Source organism: Rattus norvegicus, chromosome 4 (assembly GCF_021556685.1).
Source record: "Rattus norvegicus strain SHRSP/BbbUtx chromosome 4, alternate assembly SHRSP_T2T, whole genome shotgun sequence".
Taxonomy (NCBI): Eukaryota; Metazoa; Chordata; class Mammalia; order Rodentia; family Muridae; genus Rattus; species Rattus norvegicus.
Window position 1 is genome coordinate 88,770,603 of NC_141537.1, and position 27,994 is coordinate 88,798,596.

General features: G+C 40.1%; 1 protein-coding gene across 9 annotated transcripts in view; it reads left to right on the forward strand.

The window, feature by feature from the left end:
- Nucleotides 1–25,629, forward strand: part of Abcg2 (ATP binding cassette subfamily G member 2) — a 120,261-nt gene extending 94,632 nt beyond the window's left edge. For 8 of the 9 annotated variants that reach the window (XM_087657403.1, XM_087657404.1, XM_087657398.1 and 5 more), the window contains 10 exons: nucleotides 1,293–1,444; nucleotides 3,154–3,258; nucleotides 5,839–6,089; nucleotides 10,432–10,514; nucleotides 15,975–16,064; nucleotides 17,918–18,042; nucleotides 19,208–19,362; nucleotides 22,831–22,920; nucleotides 23,759–23,847; nucleotides 25,362–25,570. In XM_087657403.1, coding sequence (XP_087513529.1) covers nucleotides 1,293–1,444; nucleotides 3,154–3,258; nucleotides 5,839–6,089; nucleotides 10,432–10,514; nucleotides 15,975–16,064; nucleotides 17,918–18,042; nucleotides 19,208–19,362; nucleotides 22,831–22,920; nucleotides 23,759–23,847; nucleotides 25,362–25,509 — 1,288 coding nt within the window. In that variant the 3' untranslated portion in view covers nucleotides 25,510–25,570. 9 annotated transcript variants of the gene reach the window in all.
- The last annotated feature ends 2,365 nt before the right edge of the window (nucleotides 25,630–27,994 follow it).

Here is a 27,994-nt window from a genome sequence, read left to right on the forward strand (position 1 = left end):
CATACATACATGCATGGTTATATGTATCTATAAAATATAGGAACCCAGATGAGAGAAAACAGAGGATATTTGTCTTTATTAATTGGTTTAATTGACTTAACATGATTTTTCTCCAGTTTAAATCAACTTTCTTGCAAATGTCAGATTTTATATCACCATTTGTTTATACATTTCTCAGGTATTGACACCTAGGTTGGGTCTGTAAATTTTGCTGCATTCTTTATACTTAGTTTCATCTAATATCTCTATACACACATTTTCTCTCTCTCTCTGTCTCTATCTCTCTGTGTCTCTCTGTCTCTGTCTCTCTTTTTCACACACACACACACACACACACACACACACACACACACACACACACACGGTGGGGTGGGGGACTGATGCTTGCTTGCTCTGAAACTGACCTATAGTTTCCTGAGTAGAACTTATGTTACAGTTTGTTTGGTGCGTTCTTCTACACTGAGTGTCTTTTCTTCCTCCAGCCACCCCTTTGAGGTGGCCCCTGATATTCTACTTGATAAACTTCAGACTGAGCTTTACACTTTGTATTTGGTATACAGTAACTCCTAGATGCATCTATTCTATAGTCTATCTTAATTATTCAATTATTGATATTCTGGCTTGGTGGGGTATTATTGGTAGTGGTGGTGGGGTATTTGTTTGTCTGTTTGTTTGCTTTTGTTTTTCAAGACAAAGTTTGTGTAGTCCTAGAACTCACTCTTGGCTTCTGCATTTACAAGCAAAGGGTCTTCCTCTCTGTGCATCCTGTTGTATGTGTTTCCACACCCTAATAAAAGCCTTTCTTGTGTGAGTGTGTGTGTGTGTGTGTGTGTGTGTGTGTGTGTGTGTGTGTGTGTGTATCTGTGAAGATCGTCCCAGTGTCTGCATTTGACAGCCAACATTCTAATGTTTAATGGAATCCATTCTGCAGGTTCCTTTCTTAAGAAATCATAGCAGGACTTTTTGACTTGGATTTTGTTTGTTTCTAAGCATCATGTCCAAGGCCTCTCACATGCTAAACACTTTATTTACAACTGGTCTCCAAGAGTGCTCTACTTCCAGCTGCTCTTGCTTTCCATAAAAGCATCAAGTTTCATTTTCCTTGCATATAGTTTGATACTTAAAAATATGTAGAATGAAACAATGATCTCAAGCACATAGCTATATGTGTATAGGAGAAAAGCAAGTTGAAATTGGGACCCATGTTCCAACAGAGGGAATAAAGTACTCTTCAACAGTAAATGTAAGAGTCAGGATCTTAATGACCCATCCTTTTCCTTCTTGTCATGTAGGATGTCTAAACAGGGCCGGACCATCATCTTCTCCATTCACCAGCCTCGGTATTCCATCTTTAAGTTGTTTGACAGCCTCACCTTACTGGCTTCTGGGAAACTCATGTTTCATGGGCCAGCACAGAAGGCCTTGGAGTACTTTGCATCAGCAGGTATAATTGTTTCCCATGTGGTAGGTCCTTCCTTCACAGAATTGTGGATAGAGCAGAGGGTTTAGTTTAACCATGGTTCCTCCATTTTAAAGTACCTTTGCTCAGTTTTGTGTTAGTGTATCTCTTCACTATGTGCTTGTTTGTATAGACTGTTAACTTCCTGTGCTCTTTGAATATCTGGGTCATTTGTGCCTAAGTATATCTATTGACTGGGCCTGTGCTTCTTCAGTTCCCCAGTCATGGTGGCTTTTCCTGAAAACTCAGTAGTTATGAGGAGATTCACACCTAGCAGTTTGGTCAGTTGAACAGTTTTGGAAAGACTAGGATTGTTGTCTTCTTAGCTACATGACAGGTCAGTTTTCAGAACCTCCCAGGTATGCGATCATGCTGTGCTTTAACTGGGAAGAGGGTAGGGGTGTCATTCTTGTAATTTGAGATTGATAATTTAGTCTGTGAGTGGATCTGAGTGACCTGTTATTAGAATGACTAGTCCCAATCTCACTTTGATGAGCCTGCACTTTTGACATCTGTGAAAATAAAAATAAAAACTTTTAGATTTATGTACTTCACTTGTTATGTGTATGAATTGTTTTGTGTGCATGTATCTATGTGCATCATATGTAGGACTAGTGCCCTCAGAGGTCAGAACAGGGCACTGTGTCCCCTGGGAACTGGAGGGACAGATAGCTCTCAGCTGCGATACAGTGCTGAAAACCAAACCTAGGTTCTCCATAGGAACAAGTGCTCATCTCTCCAGCCCTGTAATTTCTTTTTAAATTCAGTATATATAATCTTTTTCATTTTAGAGATACCTGGCTATGATTGTAAATGATTCTTTATAACCTCATATGCACTTTAAAATATTATCATTCTTAATTTTTAAAAATTAATCTATCATTTAAAATAATTGAGCATACCTTGGTTAAGAGCACTATCTTCACTTGCAGCGAACCCTAGTTTGAGTCCTAGCACTCACATGGTGGCTCCCAAGCTTCTGTAACTCCAGTCCACAGAGATCCCCTGTCTTCTGGCTCTGCAGGTACCAGGCCCACGTGTGGCACACAGGCATATGTGCAGGCAAAATACCCATATACATCAAAAAAAAATTTTAAGAAAAAATAGAATAATTGAGCCTAAATAAGTGGGGAGTTAGTAGCTATGAATTTGAAATAGGCGTTAGGCCAGTTTGAGAGAACTGTAAAGTTGAGACCAGAGCTAAAGTGTGCTGTCCTGTCTATGTTCTCTTGAGAATGACAGAAGAGAATTAGAATCTCTCCACTTAGTAACTGAAGAGACAATGATGACGTGCAGATCTTGAAGTCAGAGAGCACAAGAACAGTTAATGTTTTCCCTTCCTTCCTTCCTTCCTTCCTTCCTTCCTTCCTTCCTTCCTTCTTTCTTTCTTTCTGGACTTGGATTTAGATCTCAGACAGAAGACTAGTGAGCACCAGAGCATATCAGTAGTCCTCCGTGGCTCATAATTTATGATATACACCAATGCATGAGTTTCTCAAGTGTCCAAAACTCCTCTGGAATTATTGGAGTATTTGTTAAGCATATGAGAAAAGGATGTGTTAGTGAAGGGAGAGTGAGAATGGGGAGAACTTGGCGCGTTCTGTCTTCCCAAGCCTTCCCTGCCTCATCTGAATACACCTTCTCTATTCCAAGACCATCAGGGTCGTGTGTCCTTGTGTTGCCTTCTCTTGCAGGTTACCACTGTGAGCCCTACAACAACCCTGCAGACTTCTTCCTTGACGTCATCAACGGAGATTCTTCGGCTGTAATGTTAAACAGAGGGGAACAAGACCATGAAGGTATATGAGTCTTGTAGATTCATACGTTGGTGTCCAATTGTTTGATTGAAGCCCAGTAGTGTGTCTTATTAAAGCATGCTTTTGTAGGCCAGCCAGGACTATGTAGTGAGATCCTACCTTAAAACAAAAATCGTGGGTTGGGGATTTTGCTCAGTGGTAGAGCGCTTGCCTAGAAAGCGCAAGGCCCTGGGTTCAGTCCCCAGCTCCGAAAAAAAAGAACCAAAAAAAACCAACCAAACAAACAAACAAACAAACAAACAAAACCCAAAAATCGTGTCTTTAAAATTCATGTTAATTCAGTGATGTGAAAACAGTCAATAGACAGTTTTCTGTAATTGCTATGAGTGTTTTTAAATTTAACTTGTAAATGGGCATTTTTCTTAAAGTACCAGTTCTAAGGCAAATTTTCAATTAAAATGGTCATTTTTTAACAGTGTTGTCAGGGTTCTCTAGAGCACCGAATCAATGTATGTATGTATATGTATGTCTATATATATGTACATATGTATGTATGAGAGTGGCTTATAGGCTGTGGTCCAATTAGTTCAACAATGGCTGTCTAAACAGGAAGTCCAGGAATCTCATAGTTGTTGAGTATGAGGCTGGATGTCTCGGCTGGTCTTCAGTGTATGCTGGAATCCTGAAGAAGTCGGCTCTAATGCCGCAGCAGCAGGATAGATAAACTGGCTAGTGAGAGTGAGGGCAGGCAGGCAAGAAGCAAAAGCCTCCATCTTCCATGTCCTTTATATAGGATACCATCAAAAAGTATGGCCCATATTTAAGGTACATCTTCCTACTTCCCTATAAAGGGATCCGAATTTAGCGTTGGCCTTCCCACCTGAAATGAATCAATTAAGAAAAATCCCCTAAGAGTGTACCCAGCCACTTTGGTATTAGTTAAGTCTAGATATAGTCAAGTTGACAGCCAAGATTAGCCATCACAAGTATTTTATACATAATGGCTCATACCTTTAATCCCAGCACTGAGCGGCACAGGCTGGCAGATTATCAGTGAGTTTGAAGCCAGTCTGGTCTATAAAGCAAGTTTTAGGCCAACTAGGGCTACATAGTGAGATACTATCTCAAAATAAACAAAAAACAAGATCAGCGTAGTCCATAGAAGGCAAAGACCAGAATCTTTTTAAAAATGAATTCTAACTCTGTGCAATATAATGTCTATTTAAATAATGAGGGTCAAAATTTATGTGTGTGTTTGTGAATACATATATTATTATAGTTTTCTGTATCCATAAGATGTCACTCTGTACAGCTCAGCTGTTTTTCCTTGATATGTAAACTAATTATAATAAATAATTTTATTCTTTTGAGAGGGTTTTACAATGTAGCCCTGACTAGCCTGGGCTCATTATGTAGATCAGGCTGGCCTGAGATTCAGAGATTCATTTGCTTCTGACTGTTGAATGCTGAGATTAAGGGCATGTTGCACAATGCCGCTCACTGCTCCAGAGGAAGTGGAACCTGGGAAAATGGAGCCAATGAATATGGTAGACTCATGTAATAGCTAGCTTTATTCAGAGCCTCAGATAGTTCACTTTGAGGGTTAAGAAAGGTCACATTAGTAGATTTCTCATGAGTTCAGGCTACACATAATCACAAGGACAAATTGCATGTGGCAAAAATGTGATTTTCCATAGAGGGTTATAAAAGATAGTTTAAATATTTCATTGAGTAACGACAAGCAATAATAACTAATCTGAAGTAAACTATCCAATGTACCTGTGAGAAGCACAAAAACATATTCCAAGGACAAGTTCATGTTTTGAAGGAACTAAGGTCACAAAATGTGGGTCTTAATGGCCCAGGGTTATGAAGGAAGGGTCAAGAGAGCTTTGACCCCAGATACCTCAGTCGTGAGGATGGCAGGAGTTGGCTATCTTCCCTCTCCCAACCTGGTGCTATGAAGCTAGCTTTCCCACATCAACCCTAGTAAGAATTTATTACCTTGACAGGTATCAGGCTTCCCTCTTTGTTTGATTTATAAGGTGTCCCCCACCCCACAAGGACAACCCCTGATTGTGCAGATGAAGAGTCTTCCAACACCCTGCCCTGGTCAGTGGTACATGGCCACACAAACTTTGCCCCAAAGACCCTGGTCACCTTCCCAGGGGTATAAATACCCCATTTTGCCTCAATAAACGAGTCAGTTTGCCAAAACTATTGCCAGGTGTGTTCTTTGCCCACACACTCCTCAATCCTTCATTGCGTCCACCCACTCCCAGCTAAACTTCCATCCCTCCATGCAAGCCTGGTATGCAACAGGACTAGCTACCCCAAGGGAGAAACAGACATGGGGCACTGAGTAGCAACATGACTCTTGTTTGCTCGGAGTGTTCTTACAAGCACTCAGAATTCTCCTTATATCACTCCATTCCTTGACTATGTTCCAACACATGACCAGCTGGTGTTTATTTACACACACACACACACACACACACACACACACACACACACACACAAATGTAGGATTAAGGGATTATATAATTATGGAACCATAGAAAAGTAAGTTAAATCTGTTGTTAATTGTTAATATTTCACTTCTTTATCTACATTTATCCAAAGCAAACAAGACAGAAGAGCCTTCCAAGAGAGAGAAGCCAATAATAGAAAATTTAGCCGAGTTTTATATCAACTCCACCATCTATGGAGAAACAAAAGCTGAATTAGATCAACTTCCAGTAGCTCAGAAAAAGAAAGGATCATCAGCCTTCAGAGAGCCTGTATATGTTACCTCGTTCTGTCATCAGCTCAGATGGATTGCCAGGCGTTCATTTAAAAACCTGCTCGGGAATCCTCAAGCTTCTGTAGCTCAGGTAACCCAACAAATTCTGGCTGTGCTATGAAATATTCACAAGGAGGAGCTTGGCTCCTGATTCATCTTCTCCTTCTCCTACTATTCTATTTGTTTCAGGATTTTATTTATTTTCTACTTATCCTTCTATAACTTTCTGTCATCTCTGTTGTAACTCTCTTAACAGATCCTGAAGTTCCACTTTCAAATTGTAAACAATGCTCTTTTTGTGGTTCTCTCCCCAAGTAGTAAAATTTGATGAAATTCATTCTTAGCTCATGAGGTTACAAAAGTAGAAGTGTACAGCTGGCCCTGTTTGTCATTTGTACCACAGCTTACTGACCTATGCATAGGTTTTTTTACAATGTGTATTTTTTATTTTTTGGGTATTAAGTTGATACAGTATTTTACAGTGTTATGATAATAAATCTTTTCTTTTGCTTGAAATAGTTGAGCTTTGGTTTGAACCAGTTAGTTATTTACACAATTTAGACTTGGCATATAACCAGATGTGGTTATATTTTCAAGATCTTGGAATGAATGTGTTATCTGTATAAAAAATTTAGTCTAATATGCTAATGCCTTTTCTGGTCTAATCCATTTGTAAGCTATATTTGTCTCTTGTAGACTCATTAAGAGCTGGCTATGAACTCTTTGTTTATTTTGCTTTTCGTTTGTTTTGGTTTTTGGCTTTTCAAGACAGGGTTTCTCTGTGTAGCCCTGGCTATCCTGGAACTTCCTTTGTAGACCAGGCTGGCTTCAACCTCACAGAGATCCACCTGCCTCTGACTCCCAAATGCTGGGATTGGAGACCTACACCACCATGCCTAGCTCAAACTCGCATTTTTTTTTATTAACTTGAGTATTTCTTATATACATTTCAAGTGTTATTCCCTTTCCCGGTTTCCGGACAAACATCACCCTCCCCCCTCCCCTTCCTTATGGGTGTTCCCCTCCCAAACCTCCCCCCATTGCCACCCTCCCCGCATAGTCTAGTTCACTGGGGGTTCAGTCTTAGCAGGACCCAGGGCTTCCCCTTCCACTGGTGCTCTTACTAGGATATTCATTGCTACCTATGGGGACAGAGTCCAGGGTCAGTCCATGTATAGTCTTTAGGTAGTGGCTTAGTCCCTGGAAGCTCTGGTTGCTTGACATTGTTGTACTTTTGGGGTCTCGAGCACCTTCAAGCTCTTCCAGTTCTTTCTCTGATTCCTTCAACGGGGGACCTATTCTCAGTTCAGTGGTTTGCTGCTGGCATTCGCCTCTGTATTTGCTGTATTCTGGCTGTGTCTCTCAGGAGCGATCTACATCCGGCTCCTGTCGGTCTGCACTTCTTTGCTTCATCCATCTTGTCTAATTGGGTGGCTGTATATGTATGGGCCACATGTGGGGCAGGCTCTGAATGGGTGTTCCTTCAGTCTCTGTTTTAATCTTTGCCTCTCCCTTCCCTGCCAAGGGTATTCTTTTTCCTCATTTAAAGAAGGAGTGAAGCATTCACATTTTGATCATCCGTCTTGAGTTTCCTTTGTTCTAGGCATCTAGGGTAATTCAAGCATTTGGGCTAATAGCCACTTATCAATGAGTGCATACCATGTATGTCTTTCTGTGAGTGGGTTAGCTCACTCAGGATGATATTTTCCAGTTCCAACCATTTGCCTACGAATTTCATAAACTCGTTGTTTTTGATAGCTGAGTAATATTCCATTGTGTAGATGTACCACATTTTCTGTATCCATTCCTCTGTTGAAGGGCATCTGGGTTCTTTCCAGTTTCTGGCTATTATAAATAAGGCTGCGATGAACATCAAACTCGCATTTTTTAACCACAGTCACCCAGAACATACTTTGAAAAAGATGGATCAGTACATTTGACTAAAGAGACAATAACATTTGTGAAGAGTTTTTTGTAACCCTTTGATTCAAAACTACAAAAGTCAGAAATACCAAAAACTCATAGGAAGTCTCCTTTGTTCCACTGTACAAGACTTAGCATAGTTGTTTCAAGTTTGATTTCTATTTGCTGTGGTAATACACAGGTGAAATGCAACTCTGGGGGAAAAAGTACAGGTTATAGTCAGTTATGGAGGGACTGAAGCAGAGACCATGGAGGACCGCTGCTTATGACTTGTCTCCCCTGGCTTTCTTCTGTAGCTCAGGCTTACCTGCCCAGGATTGGCATTGCCCACAGTGGGTGATCACTCCTCCATAATTTAACAGTAACGAAAATGCCCCTCAGATGTGTGTGTAAGCCACTGTGTATAAACCACTGTGATGGAGGTGGTTTCTCAATGGAGGTTCTATTTTCCCAGCTATGCCAAGTGGACAACCCAGACTAGCCATCATAACAGTTACACATAGTGAAAGACTGACAGAATCATAGGAGATAATCATTTTGAGAATAAGTTTTAGAGATGACTAGGGTTGGTTTTAGAATATGGAAGCCTTTAGCAAGCATGCTAAGGGGGATACTTGCAGTGTGAGTATAGAAAGTTTGAATGCCAAAAAAAAAGTGTGTAGTTTGAAATAGTAAGTATCCTAAAATTATACTTTGGAAGACTACACTTTCTTATACATGTGCAAACTGTATTGATAGAGATTTCAGAATTTATTTTATAACCTTGGCCTGCTTAGGGTTAGGTAGGAAAGTTGTAAAAATCTGCCAAGAGAATGGGTGTCCCTATCCTAAATTTATACCTTAATAGCAAAGAGATTTGTAATTCTTTCCCAAATATGGTATTTCCAAACCAGTTTTCACAGTTCATGATTCTCTTTTTCTAATTTACCTTGCTTCTTGCCAGATATGGCTTTCAGAAATTACTTTGTCATACGAGAGATACCTTAGGAGTTAAAGAGCATATACTTCTCTTTTAGAGGACTAAAGTTCATCCCATCACCCTCGTCAGAGACATCAGTCACGTGTAACTCAAACTCTACTAGGAGCTGACACTTCTGTCCTCCTTGAGTGTCTGCTTTTATGTACACTAGTGTGTATGTGCACACATTCACACAAACACATGTGTACATGCATACACACACACCAACACGCGTGTGCACGCACTTCATGTTTTGAACCAGAAGACTTGGATTTTTTCATACACACAAATATGTTTGTATTGATGCAGCTACATAGAACATTTAAAATGTATGTTTATACCCAGTTTTAGTTCTGTTCAAGCTGCACTTTATATTGTGATTACTGTTAAAGTTTTAAGATTCTTTTTGAGCTTTGAAAATCCAAACTATGTAAATGAATATTTCATTTTCTTTAGATGAATATTTCTTACATTTTAAAATTACCTGTGAATAAAATATTAATCAATAGAATCCTCTAAATAAATAATATCATTATTACCACTTTTATAAGCAGGTCAGGCTTACAGAGTAAATTCTGAAAGCTCTGTCTATACATAGTTTGCACATATATAAGTGTATATATATCATCCAAACTATAATTTTCAGAGAACTCACTATCCCAAAGTACATGTCTTGATGCTTAATCATCCTTAAAAGAATTTTTCTCTAAAGTGATCCCGATGCAGTCTCCTTGGGAGCAGTCTGCACAGACTGGGTATGTATGTGAGGATGTAGAGAATTAGCAACTCAGGTGTGTTGTGGTGACCATAGATGCATGACTTGATGGTGTTGATGGAGAAGCAGAGAAAGAGGAAACAGGTAATGGAAGCTTGGATAACCCCAGAGAAACAAGATGGATGGATGGATGGATGGATGGATGGATGGATGGATGGATGGATGGATTTTTTGTTTGTTTATTGTGACAGGACACTTTACATTCCCATGCAGCCATGGACTCTCCAGAACTCACATAGGTGGAGATCTTACTTCCTTACTTCCTTAGCATCCAAAATTCCATTGTCAGAATTTCTGGCAGGGTGCTTTAGTTTTTTTTAATCTTTAACATTAACAGAAAAGATGTGTTTTCATTTGAACCTCTTGTGTGAAACTTTTTGTTCATTAGCAGGAAAGCTTAGTTCATTTCAGTTCAAAACTTTTAGACTCTTGGACTTTGGTTTGTTCTCAAAACAACCTCTTGAGGTTGCCCTATGTACCACCACCATACAGGGATCCAGTGTCACACCCAGGACTTCACTGCCCATGATTGGTAGATCTTAGGGCCTACTTGGCTGACTTGTCAGCACCCTGACTGCACATGCTTTGATTTTCAGCTTAATCTAGAAAGCAGTCTAGTAACATATACTGTAACATATTTTATCAGGAGCCTATTGTAACCAAGTGTCCAAAGTGTTTATGAGATTGGATTTTGTACATGTATCTTAAAATAATAAATAATGTGCAAGCATTTTAACCTCTAATGGAAATTCTTTTATTTTCATTTCTTTTTGAAAGTTAATTGTTACAGTCATACTGGGACTGATTATTGGTGCCCTTTACTTTGGTCTGAAAAATGATCCCACTGGAATGCAAAATAGGTAAGTAAATTTGGATTTTACTGCCCATTCTGAAGGATAAAAATTAGCATGTATTAATTCTCAACAGAAGAATAGAAAATATGTTTTGGAAAAGAAGTACAGAAGTCTATTCCAGAGGGAAAAAACAACCAAATTTAGATCTTAGTTTTGATAAAATATTGTTACTTTCTTTAAGCTTATGAATATTGATTATAGATTTAAATATAATAAATGTTCTGGGTAAATGTCACTGTTTCTTTGTGGGTAGGAATGAGTTGATGTCTTAAGTAGGGTTTTACTGTTGTGAATGGACACCATGGCAGGCAGCTAGGAGAATAATATTAAATCTCAGGCCCACATTGACACAGCTACTCCAATAAGGCCACACCTCCTAATAGTTCCACGCCCTGGGCGAAGCATATATAAACCATCACATTCCATTCCCTGGCCCTCATAGGCTTGTTCAAACACATGAGTCTATGGGGGCCATCCCTAGCCATAGTGTAGTAAAAGAAGTACATTTAGTCCAACGTCCAAAGTCCCCGTAGTCTATAGCAGCCTCAACAATGTTAAAGTCCAGAGTTCAAAGTTTCATCAGAGCTTCATCCAGTCACTTAACTGTAATCCCCAAAGCAAGACAGGTGACCAGATGGGAAACTCTGCATCTCCATGGCTGATGGCAAAGCAGTCTTCAGATCTCCAAGTCCTTTTGCATCTTTGTTGACTGCAACAATTTTCTTTTCCTGGTCTGGTTCCACTCCGTTATCAGTCTTCCTCAGCAGGTGTTCTGTGGCTCTGGCATCTTTAATATCTTGGGGGTCTGTCTTTAAGGCAACCTCAACTTCACATCTTCTAGTATCTATGTATGATCTTCTGGGCTCCTCCAAAGGGCTTAGTTCACATGTCTAGCTCTGCCCTCTGTAGGACTCTCTAGGCTCTGTTGACTCCACTCCACTACTGCTGCTGTTCTTGATGGTCATACCTTGGTACTGGCATCTACAATATGCTGAGGTGTACCATTACAATTAGTCTTCACCAATAGCCTCCCTTCATGGTGTCAAGCCTCAAGCTCTTTGCATGACCTCTTCAGTCCTCGGCCATCAACTGCAATTGAGGCTGCACCTTCACCAATGGCCTTCCCTAGCCACTCACAGTGCCAGGCTTCAACTGGTCTCCATGACCCCTTGATGCTCAAAAACCAATACCACCTGGGTGACTCTTACCTATTACCAAGTCCAGCTGCAGCACAAGGTACAATCTTGACTATCTCTAAAACACAGTTTTTTTTTTGTGTGTGTGTGCTCTCAGAAAACACTCCCCAGACAATTTCACCTAAGTGATGCTGGTCTTGTCTCAATCAGTGCTAATTTCTTCGCTCCAGCTAACCATCATCAATTGTTCCAGTAGTTCCTTCTATTCTTGATGATAAAGCCAGAGCCACATGGCTGAAGCCACTGAATTCTGCTGCTTGCTGGGGCTGGAACATGGCCCCTAGCTTTCTGTTTTCTAACTCTCTTAACTATCCTAGAACATCCTCTGTAGATGGACCTTGAACTCAGAGATCTGCTTGGCTTTGTCTCCTGGGATTAAAGGTCTGTACCACCATGCTTGGACCTAAACTTAGCTGGGTGGAATCTTGACTCACATTCCCACATAATTTGTTTATCTCCCAGAAAATAGGACTCAGCTCCATTCTGCTTCCTTGTGCCTCTTTAATACTCCAACCATGTAGTTTTCCTTTCTAAGCTTGCTACGCTTGTTCAAAATGTTCTCCATGAGACTTAACCAGAGAACAAAGTCTATCCTGGGCATTTCTGAGACTTCCTTTGTCAATGCAAAATAATTATTAATCTGAGTCATTTTACCTTATCCTCAGACAGAATCTTCAGAAAGGGCAAAAACAGCTACATTCTTTACCAAAATAACACAAAAACAGTCTCTAGGCTACATTCTGAAGTTCTTTTCCACTAAAACCTCTTGGACCTTGGCTGCACAGTTCAAATCACCCTCAGCAATAAAGTCTTCCATATTCCTACTGAGATGGCTCATTGAACCCCACTTAAAACATTCAATGGCTTTCTGAATCCGCAGTCCCAAATCTATATTCTTCTAAACAAAAGCATGGTCAGGCCTATCACAGCAATACCCTAGTTTCTGGTACCAACTTCTGTCTGAGTTAGGGTTTTATTGCTGTGAACAGATGCCATGACCAGGGCAAGTCTTACGTAGGACGACATTTAACTGGGGCAGGCTTACAGGTTCAGCGGTTCAGAACATTATCATCAAGGCTGGAGCATGGTAGTGTCCAGGCAGGCATGGTGTACAAGGAACTGAGAGTTCTACATATTGTTTGGGAGGCAAGCAGGAAAAGCCTTGCTTCCAGGCAGCTACCAGGAGGATATTAAAACCCATGCCCACAGTGACACTCCAAGGCTAAACCTCCTAATAGTGCCACTCCCTGGGCTAAGCATATACAAACCATCATAGTTTGTGGATTGAAAACTGGCAGAGTTGGCTTTTTTATACACACAAGCACACAAATATGTATGTCTTGATATAACCATATAAAATAAATTTATCCTTTTAACCATTTTTAAGTGTATACTTCAGTGGCATTAATAACACTCATACTACTGTGTCTATTGACAACATCCAACTTCAGATGAGTATTTTCCTCAATGCATCCACTATATCCATTAAGTAATTCTCAGTGCCTACCTCATCTCACCCTCTGGGAAGCACCATCCTACTTTGTGTCCCCAAATTTCACTACTCTGGAGACTTGCTATATGTGATGTCATAAGTATTTGTCTTTTGATGACTGACTTATTTTCCTTAGTGCAACGTTTTAATCCATTTTGCAGCTTACTCAGTAACACTTGCCTTGTAAGGCTGATTTAGTTCACAGTGTGTTTGTGTGTTATCTGTCTGTCTGTCTGTCTGTCTGTCTGTCTAGTTTATCTAATTACTTGTTCCTGAAACTGTGTGTTGCTTCCACCCTTTAGTTGTGAATAATATGATTCTACAAGTACATTTTGCATCCCGCTTTCAATTCTCATGGAACCTTACCAGAAAATTGCTAAATTGTGATAATTTTCTGACGAAATGTAATTTTATCTTCTATAACAGCTTTAACATTTTACATTCTTGACTGTTACATACAGGTGTCTCAATTTTTCTGTATCATGATTATTTGTTATTTATTCTTAATAATAAAAATAATTTAATCTTTGAGAAATACACATTTTAGTCCTTTGTCTGTTTTTTAAAAATTTGTTGTTGGGATTTAAGAGTCCTTCATTTTTCTGGGCTATTTGTCTGTACCAGATAAGAGTTTTATGAGTATTTTCTCTCATTCTGTAGAAATTCTCTCTGTTGGTAGTATCTGTTGATGCATGCATGGTTTTGATTTTGATATTGTTTGTTTTTCTTCTGTTGCTTGTGAGACAAAATATGTGTATGTTATGATTTATTTGACTTGGAAGTTGAGTACGTGTTGGGCCTCAGTTTATGTTAACTCTTTAATATGATCATGTGTAGATTTGGTCATAATTATATTCTTGGATTTGTTTTTAAGATTTGGCTGTGTTTGAGTATTTTGACTATATGTACATCTATACACATGCTATGTACTTGGTGCCGAAGATTCTAGAAAAGGGTATCACATTGCTCAAAACTGATGTTGCGACCTGCCATGTGGTTGCTGGGAATTGAACCCAGGTCCTCTGCAAGTGCAGTGAGTGCTCTTAACCACTGAGATAATCTGTCCAACACATCCTCAAAAGATATTGTTTTCATAATGATTTTTTTTTTAAATGGGGGTGGGTGGTGGCTTACCATGATTCCCAGGCTGGCTTGAACTTCTCATCTGGAGTTCATTGATCTTCTTTTAGAGACTAGAAGTCCATGCTACTGAAGCCAGCTTTACAATGAGATATTTTGCTCTGTAATGCTGTGCGCATCTGTGCCTAGAGTAGTACTGACCTCGAGATCACAATGCATGGCATGATTTCTGTGTTGAGCATCACAGTTTGCTCCTGAGATTTAGCTCAGTGTTTGGCATCTGTAGCCTCAGGTCACCATCTGGAGGCTACAGTGGATGGTATTATTCCCATTTTACCATTAAGGACTGCTGAACTTATTTCACATCTGGAAAAGTCTGATTCCTTTCGAGAGAATTAACATAAATGACTGTCATTCCGGTCAAATACGTTTTCTTTCTGTATAGAGTCAGTTAACATTATTCTAGAGAGCTATTCTCAGAGATGTATTATTATGTTTTTATTTATATAGAAGATTGAGGTAGCAAGACTGTTTCCAAAATTGCTAGCAATTGATGGTTATTGTGGGAGTCATTTCTTAAGCCAGCACAGCATATACACAGAAACTAGAAGCTGAAGACCTTGTACATTGTTGAGGGCTGGAGCAGTGGTTCAGAGGTTAAGGGCACTTGTTGCTCTTTTAGGGCCCAGAGTTCAGTTCCTACTTTTTAAGTAATTTCACAACTTTATGTTGGGCTACACTCTAGTCTTTTTTTTTTATTGCTGTTGTAAAATACCCTGACCACAACTTGAAGAAGAAAGATTGTTTGGCTTCTGGATTAACGTCCACATTATTTTGGGAAGTCAATGCCAGAACTTTTAAAGCATCATATCTCCTGTCAAAAGCAGAGAGGGTAAGCACAGAGATCTCCGCCTGCTGACCTCGTCTGGCAGAAGGAGAACTAGCACACGGATGCATGCGGGTTCCGCTCAGGAGGCTTTCTCTTTTCCTACACAACCCAGGGCTTAGCCCATGAAACGTGGCGCCGCCCACATTCAGGGTGAGTTTTCCCAGGCAAGATAGTCTGCCCGCAAACATGCCTAGAAGGCAGCTGATCTGGATAACTCCTCATTCACACTCTTCCCTGGTGGTTCTAACTCATGTCAGCTTGGCAGTTAAAATTAGCTAGTACAGGCTGGACTGATAGCCACCTTCTGCTGCCTGCCAGCGCACAGTTGGGTGTGCCCTAAAATATGTTTCCTGTGCCATCATATTATAGGCGGTCATTTCCTCAACAGGAACGTTATGGGAACAACACTGTTCAGTTCACAATAATATAAGGCCAAGAACTTCATGGTGTGATGTAACACGCAGTCAGTGGAGTCACATAGTCACCACCACAGACAGGGCCACTGACACAGGAGAGGGGCCTGGTGCCTGGTGTGTGTGTGTGTGTGTGCGTGTGTGTGCGTGCAGTCATTCTGTCTTCTCTATAAGTATGTCCACATGTGCATGTATGTGTATGCGTCATGGTGCATTTGCAGGGTCAGCTCTCATGGTGGTACTGAGGATTGTACTTAGGTTGCCACCTGTACCTCCTAAGCCCCTAGACCTCCTCTCTGTGTTAACTAGAACAGTTTTATTTAAAAAAAAAAATAGAGTACTGGCTTACGTACCCAGAGTTGACTGGTGCTTCTGTTTTCCCTTTTGTCCTGGCAGAGCTGGGGTTTTCTTTTTCCTGACTACCAACCAGTGTTTTACCAGTGTGTCAGCTGTGGAGCTCTTCGTAGTGGAGAAGAAACTCTTTATGTGAGTATGCCAGACTGGTCATATCCACAGTTGGGTCAGAATACCAGACTAGTGTTATCGGTTTCTTTTATTTATTCGTTTAATTGCATGTGTATATATTTCTGTTACACGATATGTTGGAGTTTTAAAAATGCATAGGATTACAGCATTTAGAAAAGGCAGTCCCAGAAAAGGTGGAAAAGTAAGAAAGTATGGTACCTGCTATCTAGAGAGAGGAGTTTCAAGTTTGGGTTGTGGTTCGGAAACCTCAGTGCTGTGAGAGGAAGCACAACAGCAGGGCTCAAAGTATCTTCTCCCAGCTAGTCACACATTATTAAAGGGCTTCAGAAGTATTAGGTGGGCCAGCAGCTAGAAGTGGGTCAGTAGGTCAGAGAGCAACTACAAGCCGTGGTGGACAGCGACCTGGAAAGAGCCAGCTTTGCAGCAGGGACCTGGATGGTTTTTCTTTTTTTTTTTTTATTGGATAGTTTATGTATTTACATTTTCATCTCCCATCCCTCTTCACCCTGCTTCAATGAGGATGCACCCCCCACCCACTCCCGCCTCAACACCCTGGCATTCCCCTACACTGGGGAAATGACCCCTCACAGGACCAAGGATCTCTCCTGTTGATGCCAGACAATGCCATCCTCTGCTACATATGTGGCTGGAGCCATGAGTCCCCCCTTGTGTACTCTTTGGTTGGTGGTTTAGTCCCTGAGAACTCTGGGGGAGTCTGGTTGATATTATTATTCTTCCTATGGGGTTGCAACCCCTTCAGCTCCTTCAGTCATTTCTCTAACTCCTCCCCTGGGGCCCCTGTGCTCAGTCCGATGGTTAGCGCCAAGCATCTTAATCTGTATCAGTAAGGCTCTGGCAGAGCCTCTCAGGAGACATCCATCAGGCTCCTGTCAGCAAGCACTTCTTGGCATCAGCAATAGTGTCTGGGTTTGGTGGCTGTATGTGGGATGGTTCCCAGGTGGGGCAGTCTCTGGATGGCCTTTCCTTCAGTCTCTGCTCCACACTTTGTCCCTGTATTTCCTCCCGAGAGTATTTTGCTCCCCCTTCTAAGAAGGGCCGAAGCATCCACATTTTGGTCTTCTTTCTTCTTGAGCTTCATATGGTCTGTGAATTGTATCTTGGATATTCTGAGCTTTTGAGTTAATATCCACTTATCAGTGAGTGCATACCATGTGTGTTCTTTTGTGACTGGGTTACCTCACTCAGGATGATATTTTCTTTTTCCTGTGTTTCTCAAAGGTTGGAGAGATTTTTCTCACCTTTATATTTGCCAATAAAAGGAACCAATAGAGAGCAAAGGAAGAAAGACATTGGTAGAAGAGTTTAGAATCATTAGAGAAAGAGGTCAGGAAGAGGAGAGATTAGATTTGGTATCTGTCAATGTTACTAAGGTCATATGGTATGACTTTTGAAGGAAGAAGTTCGGCTTTAAAAAAAAATTAGAGTAGTGGAAGCTAGAAGAGTCATGAGCTGAAGCTACACTGAGGACCTTGGAGAATAACAGCTTCATCTTCTTTGTAATGAGTAGCAGAAAAGCCTCTGTAACTGGAAATGAACTTCTGAGGTACAGTTCTCCAGAAGAACCCAGCATCAGAGAAGCAGTCTCTGAGCAGAACAAGTATGCACAGACTATGTTTTCCCAGAGTAGAGTCTTCAGATACAGGATTGTATAACAGCCAGAGGACGTGCTGTGATGAGAGAGGGCCACAGTCTGAGAGCCTCCTGGAGCTGAGAGTACAGGAGTTGACACCCGTGGGATGTTTCCTTACTAGAAATCTAGTGGTACAGCAGGCAGCCCATCTTCTGTTCTGTGCCTCTAGACTAATGTGGGTCTGTGTTCTGTGTTTTTATAGACATGAGTACATCAGTGGATATTACAGAGTATCTTCTTACTTCTTTGGAAAGCTTGTGTCTGACTTACTACCTATGAGGTTCTTGCCAAGTGTTATATACACTTGTATATTATACTTCATGTTAGGTAAGTAACAGACCAAGTGAAAAGTGCCTGCAGTCATGGTTGTACAGTGAAGCTAATTTCTCTGTATATTTTTATTTACTTTTCTCTATGTGTCTATATAGAGACATCTAAGACACATATCCCAATGTATATTCACTAATAAGAAAATCATGTTGAGTTTGGAGGTTTTTTATCTAAAAAAATCACAGATTTAATTATACATTATGCACAGTCTTCAACCTTAGGATTGTGACATCAAAAGTTCCATATTTTTTACTGATGTATATGCACATGTATATATACCATTCTGTTTTTACAAAGCACTATCATGAAAACCACTGATAGAACTTAAAACCTCCATTTTATATATGTGGTTTATCATAAAAAATAAAAGATGGGATCTAGACCCTTAGATTCCTGACCTGTTTTCCTGCCACTGTTTTAAAACTAATAAATTGTATCACATACACACACACAATATATATATATTTATATATATTTATATATATATATATATATATATATATATATTTCTGAGTCCATAGATGGATAACCACAGGAAACACAGCTGTTCCCATGACTACACCCTGCTTCCACTGCAGGAAACTCAACCAACAAAAAATATTCATTTACCTGTACATCTCCACATCTCTCAGTATATATTCATTTCTTGCAGATTATATGATGCACACACACATATTCTCATTCGTGTGTGTGTGTGTGTGTGTGTGTGTGTGTGTGTGTGTGCAATCTCATAGTTTATAAAGTAGTTTGAGAATTTAGTTCCGTTTTTTATGTCTGGGGAGACATAAGTGATAGAAGAACCCACCCCTCTACATATTAAGCCACCCCGAGGTCATGTAATTACGATTCAGGTTTCTTCATTAATGTAGTTACAGCAATGTGGTTGCAAGAAGACAGTAGTCATGGAAGCCGGTTGTGTTTCCTGTGGCTGCTCACCTATGGATTCAGAATTAATCTTGGTTACATGTAAAGAAATCCACATACTCTCTAAAATAGTGCTCTTAAAATAAGGAAAACTCTGGTAGCTGATGCAGTTACACAGGATAGAACAATGAATTCGTGACCCAGAGGAGTTGCATGATGATAATGTCTCCAGTGTTATTTGCTCAGCAAATAAACCCAATACATGGCAGCTGCACTGACGACCCCTTTTCTTCCCAAGGACTGAAGAGGACGGTGGAGGCTTTTTTCATCATGATGTTTACCCTTATAATGGTGGCTTATACGGCCAGTTCCATGGCCCTGGCCATAGCCGCAGGCCAAAGCGTAGTGTCTGTAGCAACACTTCTCATGACGATCTCTTTTGTGTTTATGATGGTGAGTACAGACAGTGCTCCTCCGAGGAGCTGCTTTGGCTTCGCTTTCTCTGTGTATGTTTATTTCATCTGTTGCTTTGACACATGCTTCAAGGACCCTTTTACACCAGGACTCTGAAACTTTCAGAAAGCCATATGCTGAAATAAAGTGAATATTAGGGAAGGCAGTGGCTTTTCCCGTCAGCCTTATCAAGTCCCTGAATTGCTACCGAAGTTGTTATGACTCTGCTGACATGTCCTTACTCAGGAGTTTTTAAGATACTGGTTTTTATCCCGGCATGTGGTGTGTGTCTGTGATCTTGGCGCTCAGGAGTGTGGGTGTACATTCAGTCCCGGCCTGAGCTACACAGTGAGACCCTGTCTCAAGTTGGCTGCCATTGAAACCACTGCATCTAGTGTATATTCCTTATTATTCAGGAAACTCTGCTATCCTGCAAAGAAAAGTCACAGAGATGCAATATAGACTTTGTGCTGATGATATTAGACAACCTTGAGAAGTCGAAATTTGAAAATAAGAATTGTCATTGACTTCTTTATAAAAACTGCAGCATATCTTTCACACTGTCTCCTTTTTACTAACCAGGAATGGTTTGAATTCCCACAAAAGGGAAAGTGAAGCTTAGGAGAAGTGTAACAGTATATACCAAGGAGTCTGTCTTGGGTCTTTCTTATACTTTGAACAGTGTTTTAAAAATAGTAAGTAAGTAAATAAATAGATAGATAGCTACACATTTAAAAAAAAAAGCCAGGTAGTATATGTTCTCAGCCCAAGGGAGATCTTGGAGACAGAGAGATCAGTAATGTGAAGTCATCTTTAGCTCCATAATAAGTTTGAGGGCAGCCTGGGCTACCTGAGACCATGTCTTTAAAAGAAAAGGGTAGAAACTTTCAAAGTTCACCTACCTTCTTTCTAGGTTCCTAACGACAGTATTTTCCATCAGTGCATACTTACTTACTTACTTCACGTTGTTTGTTTAATGTTTCCTTATTCCTGATCTTGTTCAATTTTGCACTCAAGTGATAAATGGAATGGACCAGTTCCCATATTTCTTTCCCTCCTACATCAATAAATAGGAATAACTAGCACATCAGTGCACTTGTCCTACTTACTAGAGAAGGCCATCCTTCAGTGAGGTGCCATTAGCTGAGGACTTGCTATGGTTTAGTTCTTTAATTTTTTGAATGTTGAAACTACCAGTGTATGTAGAAAATGACCATCTGTTTAATAGTCTCATCCAATAAATAAAATATCTTCAAGCAAGAAATGAATGTTTTCATCTCTTTTAAAGATTTATTTTATGTATGTGAGTACACCGTCACTATCTTCAGACACACAAAAAGAGGGTATCAGATTCTATACAGATAGTTGTGAGCCACCATGTTGTTGCTAGGAATTGAACTCAGGACTTCTGGAAAAGCAGTCAGTGCTCTCAACCGCTAAGCCATCTCTCCAGCCCATGTTTTCATCCTTGTTTGGACTGTTTACTATGTAAGTATTTATAAATAGCACTTTGAAGCCAGTCATCAAACTGTATTTTGCTCAGAGATGCTATGTCATACAATCAGTACTCGGTTAATGCAGTTCTAAACACGCATACACAGGTCAACAACAACGTCACTCTCTTGCATAACCCAGGTGTCTTAGTATGTTAGAACCCATTCCATGAGAACCTCATTCTGCTTATTTTCCTCTTGAGCAGTCCATTCCTGATATATCCACTGTGATTCTACTTTGTGGGGGCAGTCATGTTTTTCTTAAGATTTATTTTGCTTTTTAAATAATGTGAATGTATGTGCTTCTGGTGAAATCTATGAAGCGTGCAGTGCTCTCAAAGGCCAGGGAGGGCACCAGATACTTGCAGATAGTTGAGATCCATCTAGTATGTGCTGAAAACCCAACTCAGGTCCTCTGCTAGAGTAGTAAGTTCTCCTACCACTAAGCCATCTGTAGCCCCATAGCTTACATGGTGGTATTAGCTATGTTTTCTGCTGTAAATTTCCACATGCTCTTAACAGTTCTAATTTAGAGATTATTTATTTATTTTTTTTTGGTCTTTTTTTTGGAGCTGGGGACCGAACCCAGGGCCTTGTGCTTCCTAGGCAAGCGCTCTACCACTGAGCTAAATCCCCAGCCCCTTAGAGATTATTTTAAACCTACATTCTGAACCTAAACTTATTCCTAGAGCTATGACTGTTGAATGTAAATTGTGGAAGTAACAAATCTTGTCTGGATGTACAGCAACATGCTTGTTCTGAATTGTTCTAGTGAGTTCTATGTTTCCAGGATTATTAGAAGGGGCATTAGTACAGTCTGCCTCCCATGTCCACATCAAAAGATTCAACTGAGAAAAAAAATTTTCTTATGCGTGATATCATTTTCCTCTATGTCATTACTCCTTAAAGAACAGTATGCTCTGATAACGGCAGCACATACCTGTAATCCTAACATTCAGGAGGCAGTGTCCAGAGGATTACTGCAAGTCTGAGGCCATCCTGGCTTACATAGGAAATTCTAGATCAGCCAGGACTACATAGGGATTCCCTGTCTCATCCATTCACTCATTGGTTCATGAATAATAGAGTATACCAACTGCTTATTTAGAATTCTCGTTGTATTGGGTATTTTAATTGCCCTGTGGGTAATCTTTGAACATTTGTGATGTGTTTATTTAAAGTGTAGAGGCTGGACTGGAGAGGTGGCTTAGCAGGTAACAGCAGTGGCTGCTCTTTCTGAGGTTCTAGGTTTGATCCACAGCACCCACGTGGAGGGGTATAGCTGTGGGTAATTCCAAGGGGTACCCTCTTAGGCATGCACACTGTGCACTTACGTACATGCAGCCAAATCCCTCATACACACCAAATAGGAATGAATACAGTATAAAGGTTATGTGAAGGTTATGCTACAGTACTGTGCCATCTTATAAGTAAGAGAATGAACATCTACATGATTTAATTTGTGTTAGAGACCTAGACCTAACCTACATTCTTGGGAGACCAAGGGATGATTTTGTTTCTTGATCTTCCATTGCAGTTAAACAGGAAGTTGAAGACTTATTCTAAACCATTAAGGATCTTCAAATAACTTGAATCTATATTATTAATGATAGGTGTATTATCCCTTCTTTAATGCCATAAATACCCACTGTAGAAGTACTTACATGCCAAGCAAGACTGTTAATAGATACAGTACCTGGGAAGATTTCACACTGCCTTGGTCTTTACAGAGATATTTACCAGGTGCAGGTTATTTGAGGGGGAGTTTTGTGTGTGTGTATTTGTTTGTTTGTGGTAATCATACCAGGTACCCTAGGCTGGCTTTGAACTCACGGACCCTCTGTCTTAAGCTCTCTAGTTTTATTACAGACTTATCCTGTCATACTTGTCTGTTTGTAGGGGCTTCGAAAGAGGTCTCGTCTAGAGTTATGACGTTACTGGACTGGTTCTGACTTGCAGGTTTTGCATCTTACAGCTCTTTTCTGGCCTCTTGGTGAATCTCAGAACCATCGGGCCTTGGCTGTCCTGGCTTCAGTACTTTAGCATTCCTCGATATGGCTTCACAGTAAGTTATACTTGTTTGTCATTGTGACTGTGTTTCCGAGCTAGGAACAGTACAATAAAGTCTAGCCATGTCATTCCCTTAGCCACAAGTATGAACCTATTCCATCCAAGGTCTCCTTCCAGGAACAGTGGATGATAATTTCCTATTAGTCTTTGTTATTGGAGGATCAAAGAATCACCTGGGATTTATCACAGTCACCCCATTATTGGTGAGACATGAAGAGTGGGGAGAAATCACATAAAGGAAAAAGGTTGACTAATTGATGAAAAATATTTTGTTCCTGTTCAGTATGAAGGTAAACCAGAGGATAAGGGACTGTTGTACATAGTTTACATTGAAACAAACCTGAAGAGAAATAGAGTGTAATACTCAGCAACTCCACTGGTTTAGTGATTACGCAAATACAAAGCAAACAGCTGCACTTCAATTCACTGTAATGAGTCTGATTATCTTAATTACAATTTATGAAAACAAGGAAAAGTTGTTACTATAAATTAACTGTATTTATTGAATATCATTATATTATTTTAATTATGAATTTCATGGGTTATAAAATCAGGATGAGGGTGATCTGATATAGTCACTAGTCTTTCCTCTTGGCCAGTTGGGAGCAACTTCCCAACCCTAGTTTCTTGATTTCCAGGGAAAATAGCCTAAGCTATTTTAGTGCTGGGGTGGAGGGAGAAGAGGACAGGAGAGGGTGTGCAGGCAAGCACGTGCACACACACAGATGCATGCGCTTAGAAATAACAATAAAGATTGAGTTTGTGCATATAGTTGAGATAACATTTTGGAATTTAACACTAATTCCATTGCTCTGATCTTGCGTGTGTTCTAGGCTTTGCAGCATAATGAATTCTTGGGACAAGAATTTTGCCCAGGACTCAATGTAACTATGAACAGCACCTGTGTTAACAGCTATACAATGTAAGTTTACGTTCAGCATCAGGGTATGTTTGGGTCTTACTTTAGTGTGCTGTAAATAGTTGCTGGGGTTAGAGGTAGGATGAGTCAAACTGTTGAGCCTTCATTTTCCAGTCTGTAAAAGGGCTCTTCATATAGTAATTCATATGAGTATATTGAACAGCTGGTATAACTTCTCACAGTTAGATCCATATTTAGGGTGAAAAATGCTCCCTGTATATTGACTGAGACATTTTAAAAAGCCCCTTGGCTATTTTATTGGCTGTTAGTTTAAATTCTTACTTTTCAGAACTTGTGGGTTATAAATGGGCTGCTTTACTAGTTTAGAAGGGGCTTGTGGTCTCTGAACTGAAATGGGTTCTAACCCAGAGCCCAGAGTGGAAGGCAGTTGTAAGCACTAGGACAATGAGTGCGAATATGGAGTCCCAGACCTTGTTCTGCCCTACTGGCTTTAGGAACATCATGGAAGACAGGGCTGTGTATGTGTGTGTGTGTGTGTTTGTGTGTGTGTGTGTGTGTGTGTACAGAATAGAAACTCTCCCTTTAAAAAGATGCGCTCTTTCAAAAATTAAATAGAATTCTAATAAATTAGATGACCTTCTTTTAAAATGTCAATAATTTTTATGATAATTGTTAATGGTTTGATTTTTAATACAGAAATTAATGAACAAAAGAATGCTGGTCTCCTGAACCTTCAGTTGTAGAAATAATTGCTGATAACAGGATGACTTTTCTATTTTTGGTTGTGAAAAGAGAAACTTCTGAAGAAAGGTTTTTTCCTTGTACCTCTCTGCATGCCCACTTCATTAGGGTTTGATCTAGGTCCTTCCTGCTGGTCAGGAGAGAGTGGACAGGAAAAGGGGCACAGAGAAGGAGGAGATGTGACAGGCTTCATGCTCACATAAGGTTCATACTGACAAGAAGAAGAAACCTGCTCTTAAAGCAGAGAGAAATGGCTGTTTTGAGAGCTTCCCATTCCCACCATGCACTGGAAGAGCAGCCACATTGGGTAGATTCGCTGCTAGGGCCACTCCATCCTCCTCTGGTCTACTTACTGCCTAAGGCTGTCAGCAATGTCCTCTCGCTCAGTGTCTGCAGTGTGAGAGCTGACAGACATGACTGGCTGAAAGCCCTTGCTCCCTTCTTGATAAGCATTCTGGTCTGTTTCCTCTTTGTGGGTGAGCAAAACTACAAGTGAAGGACTGAGCCTGGTATGGTCAGCTGAGGTCTTTGTTTTAAAGGCAGCTGATGAAGTATTTCTGCCCTTTGTAGACAGAAGCGTTATAGGTTTAAAATTAATGAATCGGAGGAACCAAGAAACTCTGTTCATAGTGAGAGTATGTTAACATGCCAAATTTGTTAAACTACTTAACAGTTATATTGTTTTAGGATTAACTAAACTTAATTTATTTGACTAAGCAATAGGTTTCTGTAACAAAGAAATACTGAATATATTGGTTAATATTTGACAGATGCTAGAAGTGAAGATGATTAATTTTGTGTATTTTCTATTTCAGATGTACTGGTAATGACTACTTGATAAATCAGGGCATCGATCTGTCACCTTGGGGACTGTGGAGGAATCATGTGGCCCTGGCTTGCATGATCATTATCTTCCTCACAATTGCCTACCTGAAATTGTTGTTTCTTAAGAAGTATTCTTAATTTCCCCTTGAAAGGACTATTGATAGTACTCCTATTAAATATGGGCACTTTGATTAACATAGTCAGTGTTCTTTTCTTCACAGTTATTCTGACATACAAAAATACCTAGTACTGAAAACTAAGGACATCATATTAAGCCCATCAATTAGTAGTCATGGGCAGAAAAATCCAGTCAGATTTCCTGATTTGAAAAGGGGAGACTTGAATTCTAGATACTGGTGATATGTCACTAATCTGTATTTCATCATCTTTTAAACTGATATGCAGAAGCCAGGCATGGTGGCATCCCTAGTAATCCTGACACTTAGGAGGCAGAAACAGATTGTAGGTTGAGGTTTGTTTGGACCCTGTATTAAAATGACAGTGAGTGAGGCAATCGGGTAGGGGAGTGACACTTGAATAGTCTGCAAGTTTATGGCCTGCTGTTATTTGATAACTAATGCATATATTAAAGCTGTTTTAGAAGTCTGGAATCTATTGTAAATTTATTATCTTTGTGGTTAGGGGTTTTGGGCAGAAGGTATAGTAAAAGCCCAGGGGTCTTATGATACGACTTTTATATCATTTCTAGGACATTCTAGTCCTGGGATGGCCCTCTTTGGCATAGCTCAGAGATATAAAATCTGAGTATCAGAGTCTTTTAAGAAAAATTACCAAGACATAGATGTGTGGATCGTATACTTCTGCCTGTATAAAAAAATCTATGACTTAGGAATTTACAAAATTCCAGTCATTTCTAGCCAGTGAAATTATAGACTACTGTTCAGTCAGTGTTTTGATATATGTTCCTGGACATATGTTCCTCTTACTCATAAGCTCTCTTCTTCACTCTAACATTTAGAGTAATATATAAACATTTACCAGGTAACAGGAGTGCTTAACTGTCTTAGGTCAAAGGTAAAAGGAAATATAAGGTACAGTTCTAGGAATCATTGTAAGCTGAAGGCCCTTGTGGAGCTACTGTTGCTGCTCAGGAAATGGAACACAGCATGCAAGAGTTTCTCATGCGGGGCTGGGGATTTAGCTCAGTGGTAGAGCGCTTGCCTAGCAAGCGCAAGGCCCCGGGTTCGGTCCCCAGCTCCGGAAAAAAAAAAAAAAAAAGAGTTCCTCATGCTCCTCTCAGCTACAACTCATCTTGTAGGTGGCTGTTGCCAAAGCTTCCGGAAGCTCAGTTTTATGTTCTTGTATACATACATGCTTGCACACGCTCACGTGCACAGGGAACTCTCCTTGCTTTGCATTTGCTTTGTTTTTATTTAAAAATATACTTCGTTACCATAATACAATTTGCACATTAAATAACACCATATAGAATGATCTGATATAATTTTAAGCAGAATAAGGAAGGGAAAAACTTAAGGTGACAAAACCCTTCTCCCAGTTTTTTTTTTTTTTGTTGTTGTTGTTGCTGATGTTTTGCATTTATTTTATTATTTTTGAGAATTCTGTTTATGAGTATTGTGTTTTTATCATTTCTCCCATGCCCCTATCCTCCCTCTTAGCCTTGTGACCTCTTTAAAACTTAAACACACAAACAACCTGCCAAGTCCATTTAGTGTGTTGCTCATATGCATATACATTCACCCTGGGGAAGGCTGTCATCTCCTAACCACTGTTAATGGTCTGTAGTTCTTCCTGTGAATGTGCGGGGCCTTGTAAGAGTCCCCTATCCATGATAGTGTCAGCTGGTTGCTGTCACTGTGCAGGTCTTACTGAGGCAACCATATTGTTGAGATCTCATGGGTGCAACTTCCTGTCCTAAAGAGGACACTATTTCGTCCTCTGGCTTTCGTTCTTTCTGCCCTTACTTCCACAATGTTCTCTCTATCATTTGATGTAGGGGTCGTTGTTGTAAATATATCAATTAGAGATGTGTGCCCCATAGGCAGTAATTCTCTGCATTTTGACCAGTTGTGGCTTTATGTGATGGTCTCCATCTGCAACAAAAAAGAAGCTTCTCTTACAAGGGGGTAAAAACGACACTTATCTCTAGATGTAAGCATAGATGTTTACAGTGCAGCTGGAATTTACCCTGGCTTAATAACGGGGCAATAGTGAATTCTCCTATAGGTTCATGACCTTACCAACAGCTGATAGCTGGCTAGATGATAGTACCAGCTAGGAATTTCCTCTTGTTAAAGTGGGCCATAAATTACTCCCTGGGCAATCCTTTGAGATACAGAAAGAGCAAGTCCTCAGGAAGGAGGCTTCCAGGTTAGCTCCAGCTGGATTTCCCTGAGTACTGTGTCCAAAGTGCATGCTGTCTTCAGCAGTAGGCTCTTAGATTGAAATATCGGAACATTCTTTAAAGCTAACTTTTTTAAATGTGTCAGTCTGACAAATATATTCATTGTCTACTCATAGCTAATTCCTATTGGCCAGTGGAATTAAAATGAAAGTACAACTTTCAGAGTCACTGTGTTAAAGAAATAACACATGTATTATTTTGGAATGCAAGAATAGTTATTTCTGCTTCAGTACACAG